Here is an 18,891-nt window from a genome sequence, read left to right on the forward strand (position 1 = left end):
ATATCTTGAATTATTAATGTAATATTCAAATGTTCTTTTTTTAATGTATTTGACGTTCTAAACGAAGTATGTGAAATGAAAAAATATTTTTCCATCCAAAATTAAAATAGAATATAAAAGCGTGCATGCGGTCCTTGCATCATGGAGAATAGTTGAAAAAAGCTGAAAAATGTGTTATTGGCCCCTTCTGTATAGAATTTTTTTCTAATTTGTAAAACTTTTATTTTCAATTAATACACACTTATTAAACAAAATAAATGACCTAAATAAAAATATAACGTAATCCAAAATAATTATAAATATTCAATTAATACAATTACAATAATACACAGCCTTGATTTTTACTGTGAATTTTCTTAATCAAGTACAGAGTATGATTAATATACACATATTGTAAAAACCGTGTTGAGGCAACCACGTTTAGCTCTTATATACTTTTAAGAAATTAATTCTTTATAAAATAGAGTATAAATCTGTTCTGAACATTCAAAAAACTTTCCTTTAATGCAACTCATAAATTTTTTTTACAAATTTCTTCAAATTTTGAATTTCTAGTAAATTTTACATTGCTTCGATATAATGCAGCTTCTATATAACTATGTTTTTTAAAGGTAATCATGGCGACTAGGCCCTTACAGAAATCAATCTTCTCTGAATCAAAGTGATAGGCGCAAAAACTCGCTCAAGTTTTTCTTATCACTATAATCGAGGTTGTAACTTATATTTTTTCTTCAATATTCGATTTTTAAATAATGTTTAATTCTTACTAACATTATCCAGATAGTAAAATCGCATATTATACTGAAATGAATATTTAAAGAGAATCTGTTCAACTCTCATCTTAAAAAGATTTTTCCTCGAAAAATTCTTAAAAGTTGATGTATATGTGAAGTATTACTTATATGAAATTTAAATACAATATTTGTAGGAGGCATTTTCGAAAATATCTCAAAAATTAAAAACTCCGATCATTAAAGTGGTATTTTCTTCTTACTCGGAATTTTGGCAATATATTTACCTCTCTTTCATAATGTATAAGTCACAGGACCGTACATTTTATTGAAATGGTCACTTTAGAGAAAGCCCAACCTACCCCCTCTTTAAGTGCCCATAATTGAATTTTTCAGGAAAAATGTTTAAATAAATATTCTAGATCAATATTAATACAATATGTACACTAATTTTGAAGAATGAATTGGAGCAGCTCTATGGGCATTAAAAAGCATTGGAAAACGAAGGCTTGGCCTTTTTTCCACGGACCTAGGTTAAGTGTTTCCTAAGATCGGAATTATTCTGTTCCATAATAAAAAGTTAACTCCTTACTGCAATTATTAATATTCGAAAATATATGTCTAATAGAAGCTTATTTTCATAAATACCGATGGTGAGAATTTTCGACCTGAATGCTCTATCCACTATGCATTGGTGCCCCACCATCTGCGCCTAGAAACTTGTCACGTTGGTATTTTCATCATCCCATCATTTCGGTTTAGCATGTTCCTAACGTTCTTCTCCCATTTCTTCAACTGCTCTTCTTACTACATTTTAAATTAAAATTTCTCATGTTAAATAAAAGCTTAGTTAAATAAAACTGCAAAGTCAAGTTCGGAAATAGAATCCAGTACCGTAATACATACTATATATTACAACGTATAAGCTTGGCGGTTTATGCACCTTATCACGTGACACCTAATAACAATAGCAATCATGATATAGCAACAAAAAATAATAATGAAAATTTTCTAGTTTATTCAACAAAGTAACACTTTTTGATAATACATTTTTCTCTTTATATTCATGTTTCAACCAGAAATGTGGATGCAACTAAAAAAAAAATGTTCGAGAAAATCGCGAAAAACTGAAAATTGAAAATGCAGAAAGTCCGGTTGGGTGATTTCAGCCGAAATCTAAAAAGAGATATTTTTTAAAAGTGCTACTTGATGTTAAATGTTAGCAGAACAAACTAAAAATCCATTTTCTGTGGAAAGTGATTCAAGTAAAAAATTAAAGGCCCTCACTAAAGAGAAATTTTCTAACTGTAAAAAATAATTTAAAGGTGTCTTAGCAACAGTAAATAGAATCAGATAGAATGGGCTTAGGATTCACCGGAATATACAGACTGTCGCAATAAAGATTATGCCTGTTTATTGTTTAAATAATTAGCAATCTAAGTTTAAGAGGTAAAGTATTTGCGAGAAAAGGTACTGGTGTACTAAATAGAGAAATACTTAATGCTACTGAACCCTGATAGTCCCCCAACAAAAATCAATTTTCTTAACAAACTGTTTTAAATAAAAGTGAAAGATACAGATGTAATCCAGTGACCAAGAAGTTGAAGGAAAAATTGTTTAAGCCATTTGGTTTTTGGAAAAAAAAACGCGAAACCAAGCCATGCAGTAGACTGGACTGCCGGTAGTGGATTCCGGACGAAAAATTAGCACAGAAAACGATTTATGGTATCAAAACGGAATAATAATATTTGTAACAGAGAGTAAAAAGTAATAATAATTTCACCCAACAAGGTTGCCTACCACAGCTGTAAATATTATTTTTAATTTTTGGGGGGACAGGATTAGGCGTAATTTGATAAATATAAATTTTATTTTTTGAGGTCTACACGATTACTTCATTGGCTGCCCAATTTAGGCAGGTTATAATTTTTAAAGAAAATTGAAATATGCCCTTTATTTTTAACATTCAACACGAACATCTGGATTGTTATAAATAGAACAATATAAACGAGAAGATATGTGTTTATGTTTACATTATGTAATCGTCCCATAAATAAAAAAATAAAAAATAAATAATAGCATTCTTATCTATTCTTATAGAATAAAATAAAAATCATAATTCTCGTGAGAACGGTTTTAAATAAAAAATTCCATGTTTAGTTTTTCTTTTCTGTAAATCACATCCAAAGCGAAATTAAGATAAGCACCCAATTCCAACAAGTAGTAGATCTGGAACTTATTTAAGGGACTTCTTCATGTGATGAGACAAAGTCAAGCCTTACATCATCATCATCATTATATATACCTCCCACTACGTCCATATCATCAGGCGAACTGTTGAGCATGTTTAAGGTTACTTCCGCTGATGGCTTACCCGGAGATGATATCATACCTGTAATGCAAACAATCTGGTGTAAAACACTCGCATGATTTTCTATTACTGCAATTTTTAACAGTGTCCAAGTGCAGGTGGGACACTCTAAAATGGACTACTTTTAAGAGATAAATGTTTCAAATAAAAAAGAAATAACCATAGCGATTGATTATTTTTTGAAAGAAAAAAAATCAATAAAAGTGATGGAAATTCAGGTCTCCTCGATGGTTTCATCCTAAAGTTTTTACTTGGAACATAAATATTTAGTGCAAAATGTTTTACGTTTCAAAGAAAATAGAGAGCGCCTGAAATAAAATTTAAATAGCAAAAAAGCTCAATAAAGTCAATCGAGTTTTTACAAATTCGTATTTGCCAGCAAATTTGATTCTTAATAACTTAAAAAGTTGATGTTACGTCTATATTTTCAGGTGTGCTTTTCGCCTCATGTTTGATCCTACTTCACACTGAAGTAGGAGAGCATAACATTACCCGCTCTACAAAAATGAGTTCATCGGAAAAATCTTTTAACTGAACCGTATAGCAAATAACGATTTTTTGCGATTTTCAATTTTTGAGTTTTGCTTACCGCAAAGCACACTCACAGTCCAGTTTCTAAAACAAATTCCACATACGATTCTTTTTCTATAGTTATTTCAAAAACTTGTTAAACTTAATTAAACAATCTAAACCTATTTTCTCAGGCGGGTTAATTACCATATCAGACGTTAATTATCAAATTATCGTGGATTGGGCGGAAGCACATAATACTTTTATGAGACAAAAAATAGCTTTTCGCATGTTCGATTTTAAACACCCTCCCAGACAATATCCAGATCTTCAGTCAAGTATAAATTAATGGGTAAGGAATGTAATTGAATGATTCTGATCCAAATTTATTATTTATTATACACTAGAAAACTTACTTCATTTATCCTCTCCCTAAATCTTGAAAAAAACTCAGATTTCCCAGAATTTTCAAAAATATTTTTTTCAAGAAAAAGTTTTCAAATAAAAATTATGGGGTTAGAATTTAAGAAATTAACCTTCAATAACTCAAGTTTGAAGAAAAGTGCTGGAAATTTATTCCATAAAATATAACAAAAAACAAAGAAATCTATTTTGTGGAGTCACTCTTTGGTTAGCAAATTTTTTATCAAATTTAGAAATAAACCGTGCTTCTAATAGCCTTTAATATTTTATAGGCCTATTCACGTTGTAGAAATGTAGTATAATAAATGTCAAATTTGGCAAAGCATAAATTTGGAATAAATTGATGTATAAATATGCAAAATCCATCAAAAATCGTTGCAAAAGTTACAATGAGTATAAACAAAAGATGGTAAGGTAACATTTGTAAAAGAATGCTGTGCTAAGAGAAAACTAAATCAAAAATTGCCCAGAAAAAAGAGACGTTGGGTAAATAAAATAGCGGACTTGGAAACGCAGAGAGAAAATAGAGATAGCCGAGCACTTTTCCAAAACAATGATAAAAGAAATGTGCCTTTTTACTCAAAAACTTGTTTTGAAGCGTGGGATATCTCTAAATGAGATGAAAAGGCTCTACAAAGCTTCGAGAGAAGCCAAATCAGGCATATGTAATCGCTTCTAGGAAGGGTGTGACCAGGAGGAGAAGAGCAATTGATGAGGTTATGGATATTTTCCCACAACCGAACATTAATAAAGTTCTTAGACTCGGAATGAAGAGGTGTCCAGAATGATAAGTGAGAAAAGAGTGGAGAGAGCAAGAAGAGTTGAGTGCCTCAAACTGCTATGGGTAGATGGTGAAGAGAGGGCGCTACAGGGTCTCACTAAAAGAAAGAAAAGAGGACGGCTGCGGCAATATACGTAAGAGTGCAGAAACGGATCAACAAGCCAAAGGCATAGTAATGGTCTGTGAAAGACAAGAACGAGAAGAAGACTAAGCTTGAAAGAGAAAGACCCCCGAATAAATTAAATCTTCCTGAGAATTTTTGTCAAATAAATGTGATTGCGTCTGTAATGTATGTACTAAGCATACAGCATTAAAATAAAAAAAAATTAAAAACAAAAAAAAACAAAAAAGATGGAGTCTTTTTCGAGAAAATCGTGTAATTTTAAAAAACAGGCCGTCAGCGTAAGGAAAAACCTTCCATAAAGAGCTCTAGAACCAACACAACCAATTTCAAATAAACATATAGAAAAGTACGATTCGAAACTGGTAAATTTAGCAATTATATGCGAGTCTAGAGAACTCCCAATTAGAAATTTATGCCAAAAATAACCCGATCAATTCCAGTTCCAAGCATTAAAAATAATAATTGAAATAATTAACCTGGATGGTGAGTGATGTGAGAAGACGTGTGGCTTCCATGGTAGGAGGAGCTCTGACTGGAGTGCCCCGAGGAATAGTGGGTAGAGCTGGCTCCCACCGTTGTCGTTTGTCGGCTGAGGGGTAAGCCTGCGTCTTCGAATGCCTTCCTCCGAATTGTTGTGCGCAATTGCGATCTACATATCATATGTTAAAAAAAAAGTTTTTTAACCAACTGTAAGCTAAGTAAAACTTCGTATTTAAATTTCAACAAAGGTACTGAGTAACTGAGAGCAGCGACGCTGCCGAGTGAAAGAGTTTAAAAATACATTTTTAAGTTTTTGGCCACCTCATTCAATTGGTTTTTAACTTACATAAATATAAAAAAATATCTGCTGTGGGACACTCACACAACTTTCTCTTACTGCCGTTTTTAAAGTTCTAATTTTTCCTTCATCCTTGGAAATTGCACTTAATCTAGTAGCCTTGCTCAGTATGCAAGTACATTATTAGCGAAATAATATTCTGTCATAAATGTTACGAACTTGAGCGAGATATCTGTGTATACCAGAAAGTTTTATTTTTATTATTTTATGCCTAAAGCTGGTTTCAAAAATTAAAGGAAGGAATCTTCCATCCTAACAGGAAGCCCGACGCAAATATTTGGACAAAGGCAATTAATTCTGATGCAATAGCATCTCTTCTTATAAGAAGAGGCACTAGGCAAGAGTCAAAAATTACTTTTAGAACTGAGAAGCTCCAAAAAAATAGAGAAAATAAAAATGGACTGTGAGCTAAGGCTGCAGTTATTTACATTTAAGTTGACCTAAGATCAGAAAAAAGCAGTAAAAAACTTAAAATAGATTGCAACTTTTATCTGGATCTTCTAAAGCAAATATAAAGTCATTGTAGTAGTCAGTCAGTAAATAGCATAGACCAGAGGTCGGCATAGTTTCTTACAAGTGGGGATTTTTCAATTTTTTTTCACAAAACTTTTGGCTGGTTCATCACATCACTTCTATTTTAGATTCCATATTATCTCAGAGTGTAGGAAAAAAAAAAAAATTACAGATGGGATAATCCAATATACCTTAAATGGATAATTACAAATTTATTATCATCAAATCCTTATTTATATCTTGAAAGAAATTATAAAATGTTAGCAGAAAAGTACATGTTTTAAACGTGTACTCGCTGCATAATAATAGAATTTCATTACATTTTGTAACACATCTCAATGTAATAATACTTTGATACCTACTGATCGTCATAATTAAGATTTGTTTACTGGGTCACTAAAATTTTCCTAACCCGCGTGTCATAGGTTGCCGACCACTGGCATAGGCAATAAAAAACCATATTAACAATTTTGAAATGTCTGATGAGAAATATTCGTACTTCTTTGTATTTCGGTAACCTTGAGAGATTTGATTGATGAATTGTCTTAACAGCCAGAATGTTTACTAAATATTTAGATAGTTACCCTTATGCTTAGTAGATGTGGAACTGTTAATTTACACTGTTAAGGCAATATACAGAGGGAAGCCTAAACATCTTAATTCCTTTAAATCTTTATGTAAAAATAATACGGAGGGTCCCAGTAATGGAACAGAGGACTCGCACGGCGGTCTTGTGTAAGAGACCTGAAGGACTGAGCCAAACCAGCGATGGAAAGTGTTAACTGTAACGAGAAAGTTTTAAGACATGAGAGAATAAGTTGGTTACTCAACTTATTGACGGTCATTTAAACACAGTATGGCTGAAAAATACTATTTCTACTATACTCTAAAAAACATTTTGAAAAACAAAAAATGAGGCTGAGTGGAATTAGCCTTGTGACAAGCATTGAGATGAAGGAGCATTATGTAATGGTTTAGGTGGTATGTTGTAAAAAAAGAGGTTACGTTTCCTTCAATGACACCGCAGAACAAAAACATGTATAGATATAACAACTGAAAAAAATGCAGTTATTTAAAAAAGAGAGAAAAAGACTGAAAATATAAGATCTACTTATCAAATGATTGGAATCAATGTGTATTGTTGTAATACAATTTCGGTTTAAGTTATAATTCATTCAATTAGAATAGTACTGTCTCAATAAAACCCCAAATCTATTAAGTACTAAGGGCAACCCCCATCACCCTCACAAAGCATAGAATCCACTGTTAAAACAGGAATATATCAGGGTCATGAAGTATGCTAAAAACTGTGAAATGTTTGGCAAATTATACAAAAAGATTTTCAAGATTTTAAACAAGAAAAAACAAATTTAAAATATACGAAGGGAAAAGAGATCAACATGAGACAAACGTTAAAATCATTTAAAAAAATCAATTTCTGAGTAATTTGTTCAAGTATCCTGCGATGTATCAGGTTTATATTTGGGATTTTCAACAGGAACGATTTTTTTTAAGCTTGGAACATCAGCGCTCATATGACCATATCGATTGAAATGTTCTTTAGTACATTTAAACTATTTAAACCAGCAATTTACCGTAAAGGGTTAATTGCTAGCTACTTATTCAGGGCAGGTATCACCCATCGAACAGATTAAATACTTACATTAGTACCTGATACAAATTAGCCAGTTAAAATTATTTACCTTAATTCTTAGTAGAGGCAATGTTAGTCGGAGAAGGTCAGAGAAATAGTTAACGTTTGATCTATTGTAAATATAATGATCTACAGTTAATGCTTTATTAATTTTCTCGAAAATTGCTCTCTGGACTTTTTATACAAAGAGAATGACAAAATGTACTTATTTATAAAAAAAGAAGGTTTATTACTTTCACTTAGACATTTAACATTGATTTTAAATGGCTAAATAAAGATGGAACTGGGAGGCGGAGATATCATGTTAATACCAAAAACTGAAACCAGTATTTGAGGGATTGCTGGCATCGCTTTGTGTGGAACTATTTAAACCAGCCATTTACCGTAAAGGGCTAGCCACTTATTCAGGGCAGGTATCCCCCATCGAACAGATTAAATACTTACATTACGCAAACACTAGATAATGTACAAAGAATACGTAGAAAAGATTGAGTTTAACGTATCTACAGGCAATGTCCTATTCACCACATACTCACATTTTGCACTTTACAGGCAAATGTACTCTAATTGTAAGAACAGTCATTGAAATTTTCCTTAATTAAGGTGTCCGAAGATTCTACATTCCATATATAACAAACGTTTGTAAGTAACCTGTGCAACTGTATAGTGTACGGTCCACCAGCTATTTATTTAAGGGTACAAGACATTTAGTAAAATTCTAAACTTGTTAAATGCAGTGAGAGTAAATCGCTTGAAAGTTTCACACCACATTTTTAACCGTTAATATTACATTCATATATGTAAATATCAAAAATTATTTTACTTTCTTAATGAAATAAAATTAAACTTAATTGACTTACACAGTCCGTTTCTTGATCAGGTCACTAACTAAACTCAGTTCTTCATTAAATTTTACGATAGCTGTTTGCAGCATGTCAATGTCCTCTTCAGTCCATTTTCCCCTAACAATGTACAAGTTTATAAAATTATAATAACAGCTATATTTCTAAACAATGCTGTCCAAGTTTGCAAATGGTTTCGAATAATCTATGGACTTTTATAATAATCACCATGTTCTTTCAAATCTTTGGAAGCGGATGTCCTAAGATAGTGAGTTCATTTAGAAAAATTGAATCGAACTACCGTTCTGTAGTGTGTCTACAACATGCAGCTCATTATAATTATAAATGTTAGATTCTGGGGATTAAAAACGCGCTAAAAGCAGATCTGCTTTTTGAATATACAGAAAGACTAATAATCGCCGACGTTTTTTAGATGGGCTTGCAGTCCAGAAACCAAATTAGAGGTTAAGGACAAGAGCGAAAGCTATACTTTACTACTAACGTTTCACCAATAAAAAGTAACTATACGCTGGACTCGAACTTGAGGTCTCCTACTAACTATTTCAAACTCAAAACCACTACTCGAAACTATTAACAAAAATAATTAAAAAAGACTGAAATTGGCAAAAATGTCTCTTCCCTCTCGTTTTAGAAGACTTATTAAACACCTAAACCAGCATTTTTTTTTTTTTGCTCTAATCCAAAGATCTCAATGTTACTGAGTCACACGAAATATTGATAAATCCTCATATTATGTTCCCTTCGAACAGTCAGTTCGATTTTTAAAAAAAGTGACTAGTTTATTTGATGTATTTACGTGATTACTCGATAAAAACTGTAGCTGCTGAAGTACTACGTGACATCAGACATGCTTAATTGCGTTCGGGCTTCCAATGTAAAGTCCAAAGAACAAACAGAAAATGCTTTGGACCTCAAATTATTGTGCATTGAAAAACTGGTAAAACCGAATCCATTTACAGCAAAAAAAAAAAAAAAAAAAGGTTACAAATGCATGCGCAAAGTAAATATATTAAAAAAGAAAATTATATGGCTGATGTTCATATGAGGCACTACATTTATAGGTAGTATCTGTACAGTAAGAACCAAAATCAACAAAATCGTCTCAATCGAAGAAAGAATTTTCTTCTTTTCACAAGTAGTCCAAAAAACAGGGAATAAAAGAAAGTGACTATGTACCCTCAACGCCATATGTTACCAAATTTAAAAATATATCCAACAATATGTAGTAACTTTAAGTAACTACCAATCTCTCCCGGCAGCTTTTAAAAAAGAACAGCTAATACTTGGGCAGAGGTGCATTAGAAAAATATTCTTTATTAACAATGATCTAAGAAAAAAGGTTTGTTTTTTTTAAATTTTGTTTATAAAAAATATAACAAATTAATACTAATATTATTGATAGTTATTTCTTAGCGAGCTGTTGGATTCCATCCTTAAGTTGACATCCCTTAAGTTTACAAGCAAAGAATTTTGGATCTACAGCTGTGAGTTCCTTTAAATTGTTGAACAGCCGCCTTGAAGGAAATAAGTCACTGCGTGGAAGAAATGATCTATTTGTGAGTCGTAGCTATATGTAGGGTAAAATACAGTCTTCATGCTGTCATGTTCTGGACTTAACTTCTGGCTAACATCAAAGTATGAGACTGTGCATTATCCTGTTAGAATAATTTTTCAGACCCGTAAAGCTGAGTATTTCTGAACCTAGGCTGCAACACTAATATTTACATACGTCCCACTTCCTGAAGAGAGATGACAATCAATGGTTTTTGAATTTGGGATAAGGCAGGTTTATACTAGTCATTTTTGAAATGCACCACTCATGATTCACAAGGATTAAAAGTAAAAGTGAATTAACAAATGAACGGTGAGTCCAAAATGGAACGGTCTGTTCACTTTAAGATGAGCTGGCAATTTAAAAAAGATATTTTAAAGCACTTTACGAAAATAAAATCATGTCTTTATTATTTTCCAAGAAAAGTGGAAGTAGGAGCTGAAAATAGATAAAATGTGGCAGCCATAATAAACCTATGATCACTTTTGCTTGTATTCGGTTCCTTCACCTGAGGAAACCTGAGTGAAATACCAAAAGTTAATGAAAGTCGAATATATGTTTGTCTACTCTGTTCATCCATCATCCTGAATGATCACTTTCGATGATTTGCTGTTAACAAATTTTACTTGCTTTTGACTAGGGATGAATCATCTACTATGAATGCCAAAGGTAAACCTGTAAACTTTACGGATATTACAACTTAAATACCACTTTTCACTTAACATCGCTTTTATCAAAATAACCATGTGTTCTAACTGGTTGAGCTACGTAGCCACGACTTAACCCATGACAACTAAAATTTATAATTACGCATTTATAATTTATCCATTTTTAATCACACGTAAACATTCGATTGATGAAAACATCACCCAGAGGGTTTCCTCAACTTTCGCTACTAAGTATCTAATTGATCTCTGTTATGCACGAGTCAACTTATGAATAATCTGTCTACACACATTCTTTCTTTAACGAAATTGTTAAGGTAACTGTAGTAGATTGGAATAGCTCCGGTTCAAATGATAGTTGTCGGATAAGTTTGCTTTCTGCAGATTCCCACAGCTAACATTGAAGGTCTACCTGAACCTTTCTTTCTTTACCAGCTATTAGCTCACTCAAATTTTTGAAACCAACATTAAGTACATCATTCATTCAGCATATCTTTCTCTTCCAATTCACAAATTTTCCTAGTTGCTTCGGCTTCCAATATGGATTAACCGTTTTACCAATAGTACTGTATTATACCCACAAAAACTTCGAATTCCAAACCAAATTAAAAAAATAAATTATATTGAACAAATAAAAGAAAAAACATGGCTGAGCATTCAGATTTTGAATTATGTTAAAAAAAGTCTACCTATGGCAAAAATCATTCACAGCTTGGGTTTATTAAATAAACAGGGCCTAGAGGTCACCAAAGATAAGAAAGAATAATTTTTGTGCCTCACCCTTAGTATCATGAGAGACCCTATATTTACAAACCCTTATATTTACATTAAATACCTACCTGTAATTATATATTATTAGTATTTGATTTCTTAAAATACAACCTGCAGTTAGAATATGTCTTAACCAGGAATTTTATAATATTTTTCCCTCAGCAAGTTCCCTTGCATTACACTTTATATCATCTTAATTTCAAAAGAAGAACACAATACTACATGACAAAAATCATTCTGAAGATACCCTTTTCTTTTTGTTACAGAAACTACATAAACCAGAAGACTCATAGTTAAACTACTAATCTATCATTTGATGAGAATTAACTGAATTGAAAACCCCTCTTGAAGAGCTAGAAATCTAAACACTATAGAAAGGAAGTGATTGATATACAAACCCAGAAGCTGTATCTGCATTTGGATGTAGTTGAAGAGTCAATTCGGCTAATTTGTTAAACGCTGCTCCGGCAGCAGTAAATATTTCACCAACCTATGCCAAAAAATAAAACTTATCAATAATCCAAGATTATGCATTCAAAAATTCTGAGAGAGATATGTTATTGAGAGTACAAGTCCATGATTTACATCCATTCATATAGCAAAAAAGAAAAGAAAAAAAAACATAAACAAGAAGGGAGTAGACAAATGTTAAAACTAACATTTAAGAACTAGGAAACTTACAAGTTGCTTCCCTATTTACCAACTGCCACAAATAACAATTTTCTTTTTTAATATTAGTGATACTTTCTGTATGTTTTACTTCAAAATATACCAAAATAAAATAAGAATTACCTTACTGGCAGAATTCATTGACATCTTATTTACCCAAAATTAAATACTGTATGTTAATTTAAAAAAAAAAAAAAATCTTTCAGTAAATTCACAACCGTTTAGCAATTTAACTGAAATAACAAAGACAATAGCTACATAACTGTAACCTCCTTTAGAGTGGCAGGTTTGTTATCCCATTTAAGGGGATATCAGTACCTTTTCTGTTACTACCCCGGCAAGAAATATGCTTAAAATATATCTGAATATTTTGATTTAAGTTGATCTATAAAAAACCAATCACTAAAAAACAATTTTTGTTCGAATATTACTTTTAAAGTTCTTGTGTAATTAATAAAATTTATAAGAAGGTTTTTCAATATTGTTTTGTCTTTACCCGCCCCTTCTTCTAAAAATTTTAATAAAAACCAGAAAATATCCACTGGGACTCTAAAGACTTTCTCTTGTGGTTGTAAGTTTCCTGTTCTCACTGCATAAATTTTCCATTCTTCTGACGTTTTGTATTTCGGCTTGATCAGTCGTAGACCTGCACTATCGCTATCAAACACGATCTTGTAAAACCTAAGAAACATTTACTGATTTGTAGCCCAAAGCACAGGCCTCGCAGAAATACTTGAGCAAAGTAACTACTTAGGTTTAACTACAGAAATGTGGACCTATATCCTTAAAAAAAACTCATATAATCCTCATTTATACCATTTACGAAGGTAAAGCTGTTCACATTTTAGGGCTACCGCCTGTAAGTTATTATTTCAGCTGTTTTATAGCAATGAAGGTGCATCTGGATTTAATCCCCGATTGGACTGAGTAACACGGACCTATACTCGTTAATAACGGTGAAAGAGTGAGTTTAAATATTCCGTTGGGAAATTTAGGTAAAGTCTGAAGAGGCATTGTATTGAGTGATAGAAAAATTAGTGCGTAAAGGAAAAGGAGCAATTATGTGGAGTATGGACAGCTTCTTATTTCATCCCATTCTTTGTTTAGGGTGTTGGGTTGAGCAAAGTAGTTTTTTGCCACTATAATGTGGCTAAGGAATAATCAAAAATTCACTAAATCGCACCTTACTAGATAAAATACGTTAATATGCTGAGTTCCGATTGAATGTTGTATGTTCGGAGAATTTGACGATATCAATTAATTACTTCTTAGCTGCAAACAGCTCGATGGTCACAAAAAATATATTTCTATGAGAATCAGCAGAAAAGTTAAGAAATAAAAATATTGAAAAAATTCCTACCTTCAGTTGTTATGGTTGAACTGAAAACGCGTAATCGCAGAAAGCTTAATTCACATTTCCTTTAGTTGCTAAGATTGAATTCGACAGTAAGGTTTCGTTGGAATCAACTAAATGAAAGTTACTTCTTTGTCTAAAACAGCCCCACAATTCCTTTTAAACTTCTGTAATCACCATATACTCGGAGAATTGTCTAATAAAAGTGAAAGAGTGAATACGTTCTTTCATTACTCTGTTTTTGTGTTATTTGAAGTTATAAAATGTATATATATGTATGTTTTGAAATAAATTAAATGTGATAATGTCTCTTTTCCACGCTTTGAAAGAAAGATTCTTCGGCGAATATATGGACCTCCCAGAGAGAGGGAAACCTGGAGGAGGCGCCTACACCTATACACCTATTCCAGGCCCCGGACTTCGTTAAGGTGATAAAATTAAGAAGGATGCGTTGGGATGGCAATGCAATTAGAATGGCGGATAATGAGATGCCTAGAAAGGTAATGGAGGAAAATGTGCAGCGCACTAGAAGAGTTGGACGCCCTAGGTTGATGGTGTTAGCAAGGACTCCAAGAACATGCTGAACACCCACTATTGGAAAGCTGCCGCATTAAAAAGAGAGGACTGGCGGAAGCGGATCAAGGAGGCCAAAGCCCATTGGTGGGCTATAGAGCCGAGCAAGAAGAAGAAGAAGTGTTTCTTTTCAATTTAGAAGTTTTTTCACTACAAAAATGACTATTTTTTGGACTAAAATAAAGAGTTTTTAATAGAAAAATGTTTGATAATGTATAAGGGTAATTAAAAAAGAACATCAGCATGGGAGGCTGTTCAAAGTCATAGTAGTTAATTCACATACATATATTGATCATTATCACAATACTTTCTAAACAGGTAATTTGTAAGTAATTATTTAAGCATCGAGGCTGATAAGAAAGAGTATCAAACTTTTTGAAATCTTTAAAAAAAGAAACGAAAGAGGACCTAGAGGTAATAATAAAAATAGAAAAACACGTGATAATAAAAAGAAAGATGGGTAATTTAAAAATTTAAAATTTTATCATCTGTTATGAGAAGAAATAATGTTATTCTGTTTGGGTTCGATGAGCTAAATGGAGAAACTTTTCAGTTTCTAGAAAATAACATTTTAGATTTATTTAATGAAGTTTTAGGGGTAACAACAACTAAATCAGATCTCAATTATATGAGAAGATGGGAGAAGTGATAAAGTGGCCAGCAATGAAAAAAAGAGTAAAGTAATCGCCTATTTTTTCAGACTGGTTTAACTACCGATTGGATGTCGTGGATGAGGGCGGAAGCTCATACTTTACTACTAAATTTTTATCTAACTAAAAAAATTAGCTACTCGCGGGATCAGAACTGGGGATCTCCTACTTACAAATGTGCCGTTTGGGCAAGTCCATTTTTTGTTATTTCAAGATATTTAAGGTTTTGCGGTTCAATAAATTTAAAAATATTGGTAAATATTAATAGACATATTTTTTGTATTTTGTGGTATTAGATAATGTAAGTTTATAATCCAATAGTGTTTATAGTGCTGGCTAAGAAAAATAAAGGTTTTATTATAACTAAATGGACTTGCCTCCCTTTCAAAATTAATGAATTATTGCAATCGTTGATTTAAATGGATAATATTTCAGTCGTATCAGTTTTTTTTTTAACAATAAAAACAAAATACTAATCAATAGTTCAACTATTCTTCTTATTTTTTTGAATTATTTTGGTCTGAATTGCCTTCGTATTCAGATTCTGATTCCAAGATTCTTCTTTTATTACCGATTCTCATGGGTCTTATTTCTAAAAATATAATAAAAATAATAAAATTATTTGCAAATGAGGATTTTATTGAAATGGCGTCATTACCCAGAAAAGTATTTTTATTTTATTTTTGTAACCTACCAAATTCACTTTCAGATGCATCAGAGTTATAATTACCGTGGTAATCGGTTTCAGCCATTTTTTTTTTTTCTAATAAAATAAACCACAATCCGTTATTAATTTTCAAATAATGAAACTTTTTTTGTGCACCGACACAAAACAACACAACTTACTTGATAGCCGATAATACGTATAAGTCGAATGTTATACAATTTACAGTTTTTGAGAGCCAATAGTAGTAACATTTCCCGATGTTGGTGTTATTATCGAAACACAAAATTAAGATGTACTTATTATTATTAAATAATAATAAATTTTATGAAATATTGTACAATCACCGATTACCAATATCAAAGAAAGATAGATAAAAACACCCTACATTATTCAGACATGATGTTAAACCATCACATTTGCTTCACCATACAGCAACCGGAGTTAAATTTTGCTGTATGGTTAAATAATTTCAACCTAAGATGGACTTGCCCAATTTTCAAATTAAACATATTTACAATTTTGTTAAGAGCTAAAACTTCCATCTCCCAAATATTAGGATTCTGATTTTTTTTTTACTCTAAATTGTTTACAGATAAAAAGATCATACTAAGTTTTATCTATAATTACCATTATCTTCATTTTTTTCAAAAATGGACTTGCCACACTTTCAAAATAAACGGCTCAAATCCTCTTTCGTTACTCTACACCAACACCATCGAAGCTGATAATGATTTCTTTGGTTTTAAATATAAGAAAAATGGTGATACTTCGCAATGACGCCAAATTGAAGGGGAGTAGATAATTTGTTGCAGAAGATCTAGATAGAGAGACGCAAACCCAATGAAAAGAATTACTGATGAAAGGGACAGACATATATTAAATAATTGTTAAATATGAATAAGGGATTAAAGTAAATGTTATTTAATGGTATTTATTATTGGTATTTCGAATGATTAAATTCACTTTAAGTTGTTTACATTGCTTTAATATAATGATTATTATTATTACTAATAAATTATATCACTAATTATAGTTTCCATAGTATTTATTTAATTTTTGGTAGTATACATTTGTTTGTGGTTAAATTATTAAAAGTTTTTCTTTATTCGTAGCCCCTAAGGAACAGGATGTGGGTGAACATTACATTTCAACTTCGCGCACAGGTAAAATAATCTGGGCAGAACTGTATAATGAGAAGTAATGAGCTTGTGGTAGAAGAAAATTTTATCACCTTACTGAACTCTCTAGGATTGCTGATGGGTTGAGTAATATTTATGTTGGAGAAGTGTACAAAGATGATGAATTTGTTACCCAAAATGACCAGCAAAGCGGTGCAAATTAACGAGCGCAAAAGAATTTTAAAAAAAGTTCTCCGAAACCCGAATTATCTGCTGTCTGTTCGCTTTTTTCATTCCTGCAGCCATTCCAAAACATCAACAAAGTCATCTAAGTAGAAAAGAAAGGTCAGGTAATTCCGCAGTTGATTACTTTAGTGTTGCCGCTTGCAGTATCTCCAGATTGAAAAAAAATCTTCACGATAAAGATTTTCTTTCTCATTTATGTAAGTATGAATTTTTTTTCCTATTTTTAAACGTTGGAAGTTGACGAAAAAAAAATTACTTTTAAGAAGCAGACAGAGAACTCTGTCGAAGCTTTAAAAAAATGAAAATAAATTATGCCAATGATGAATGCAAGGTAGATTATATGGTCTTCATTACAAATTTATGTTATAAAGTTAGTTACGTGCATTGATTGGTTTTTATGTTCAACCTTAACAGTAAGGGCTTTTGCCAATGTTTATGAGAATATTCGAGTGGTTAATCACAATCTAAAAATGGAATTTAGAAAAATGAAGTAATAAACATTATGAATTTATTACAATTATTTATTTTTCAATTCAGGTCTAAATTATAAAACATCAAATTATTGCATAATTTTCATAGCTAATATTAATTATAAATAAAATAAATACTTTTATAAAATCAGTGATTTTTTTGTTACCTTAAACACGAAATCTAAACGTGATAACTACAAAAATTACGTTTTTAAATATCTATTGGCCAAAACTAAAAGATTAAAAATAAAATATAATTTTCATGGCTCTTACGTTCTTTCAGAATATAAATTTTAAAAAAATAATAGTGAATATATTTTTTAATATTCCATTTAGACTAGCCACGTCCAGAAAAGTTCGTCCTTAAATCACAAAACTATGGTGCTCTAGATGGAAACGGAACGTATCAAGGATTATGTGAAGATCTTGAGGCAGACCCGGCTTTGGACTTGCTGTGTAAAACCGGAGAGAGAAGCTTATAAATGTACATTACACTCGGACGGAATCAAAGGACTGCATAACTAATTAATATCTTGGTAACCCCAATCAGACAGAGATAGTTTTAATATCTGTCTTATTGAAACCACACGACCAGTAAAAAGTAATTCTGGATTGGTAGCATATATCTAGATTGGTAAGTGACTTAGGCATAATTTAACCAAACGTTTCCAACACAATTCGAGACTTATTAGTGCTCATGCAGATGAATTTATACTCGAGTGAGTGTTGTGACTTAAGGTAATTGTTGTATAAAGGCTTTCTTGGTTTTTTATTTAAGTTTAACTCACTAGTCCTCTCTAATTACTCTAATTTGTAGGATACAGTTTTCTCACTATTATTCGAAAATACTTGGATATGTATATATATCTATATATATAACTAAAATGGAAAGAAAATTCTGTTTTTAGTTTGCTTTTTATCACAGTTTGCTTATTTCATTTTCACAATTGGCTCCATTCAATTCATCTTGTATTTCTTGTAGTGTTCTTCCTTTAGTTTCAACAACATAAGTTACAGTAAATATAACAGCTAGAACACATCCTAGAGCGTATAACCAGTAGTTCATATACATGCCAATATAGTCAGCAATCATCTGATAAGATTTGTTTAGTATGAAAGATGCCAATGCTAACATCAATGTAGTGATTGCACTGGCCACACCTTTGATACAAGCTGAGAATACTTCTCCCTTCACTGTGGTCACTATTGGATTTAGTCCGATTGAATAAAAGAATCTAGAAAATGTAAGCAGAACACAAATATTAATTGTACAGTAACGCACCGATTCGTTCTCTTCACAATGTGCATTTGGAATTTTTATTAAATCAGTAAGGAGGGGCCGAGAAAA

General features: G+C 31.6%; 2 protein-coding genes across 3 annotated transcripts in view; both read right to left on the minus strand.

Annotated features, from left to right (window-relative positions):
• Positions 1-2,085: 2,085 nt before the first annotated feature.
• Positions 2,086-12,749, minus strand: LOC141459570 (BPTF-associated chromatin complex component 1-like). 2 transcript variants are annotated; one of them, XM_074138801.1, is made up of 5 exons: positions 12,589-12,749; positions 12,195-12,286; positions 8,806-8,907; positions 5,417-5,589; positions 2,086-3,123 (listed from the first exon to the last, which is right to left on the minus strand). In XM_074138801.1, the coding sequence occupies exons 1-5, from the start codon at positions 12,610-12,612 to the stop codon at positions 2,972-2,974; spliced, it is 543 nt and encodes a 180-aa protein (XP_073994902.1). In that variant the 5' UTR covers positions 12,613-12,749; the 3' UTR covers positions 2,086-2,971. The 2 variants fall into 2 exon arrangements, with proteins under 2 accessions (XP_073994902.1, XP_073994903.1); XM_074138802.1 differs by lacking the exon at positions 8,806-8,907 and having other exon boundaries at positions 2,821-3,123.
• Positions 12,750-16,746: 3,997 nt separating this feature from the next.
• Positions 16,747-18,891, minus strand: part of LOC141459304 (facilitated trehalose transporter Tret1-like) — a 35,660-nt gene continuing 33,515 nt past the window's right edge. The window contains exon 8 of the mRNA XM_074138209.1: positions 16,747-18,778. Coding sequence (XP_073994310.1) covers positions 18,463-18,778 — 316 coding nt within the window. The 3' untranslated portion in view covers positions 16,747-18,462. The remainder of the gene's footprint in view (positions 18,779-18,891) is intronic.

This window comes from Rhodnius prolixus, unplaced genomic scaffold, assembly GCF_049639745.1.
Source record: "Rhodnius prolixus isolate KJV_2025 unplaced genomic scaffold, Rpr scaffold_11, whole genome shotgun sequence".
Lineage (NCBI taxonomy): Eukaryota > Metazoa > Arthropoda > Insecta > Hemiptera > Reduviidae > Rhodnius > Rhodnius prolixus.

Coding starts and splice junctions, on each gene's coding strand:
- LOC141459570 (XM_074138801.1), bottom strand. CDS start 12,612: ATGTCAATGAATTCTGCCAGTAAG. Junction 12,287..12,588: donor CAATGAATTCTGCCAGTAAG/GTAATTCTTATT, acceptor TTTTTGGCATAG/GTTGGTGAAATATTTACTGC. Junction 5,590..8,805: donor CTGATCAAGAAACGGACTGT/GTAAGTCAATTA, acceptor TATGATATGTAG/ATCGCAATTGCGCACAACAA.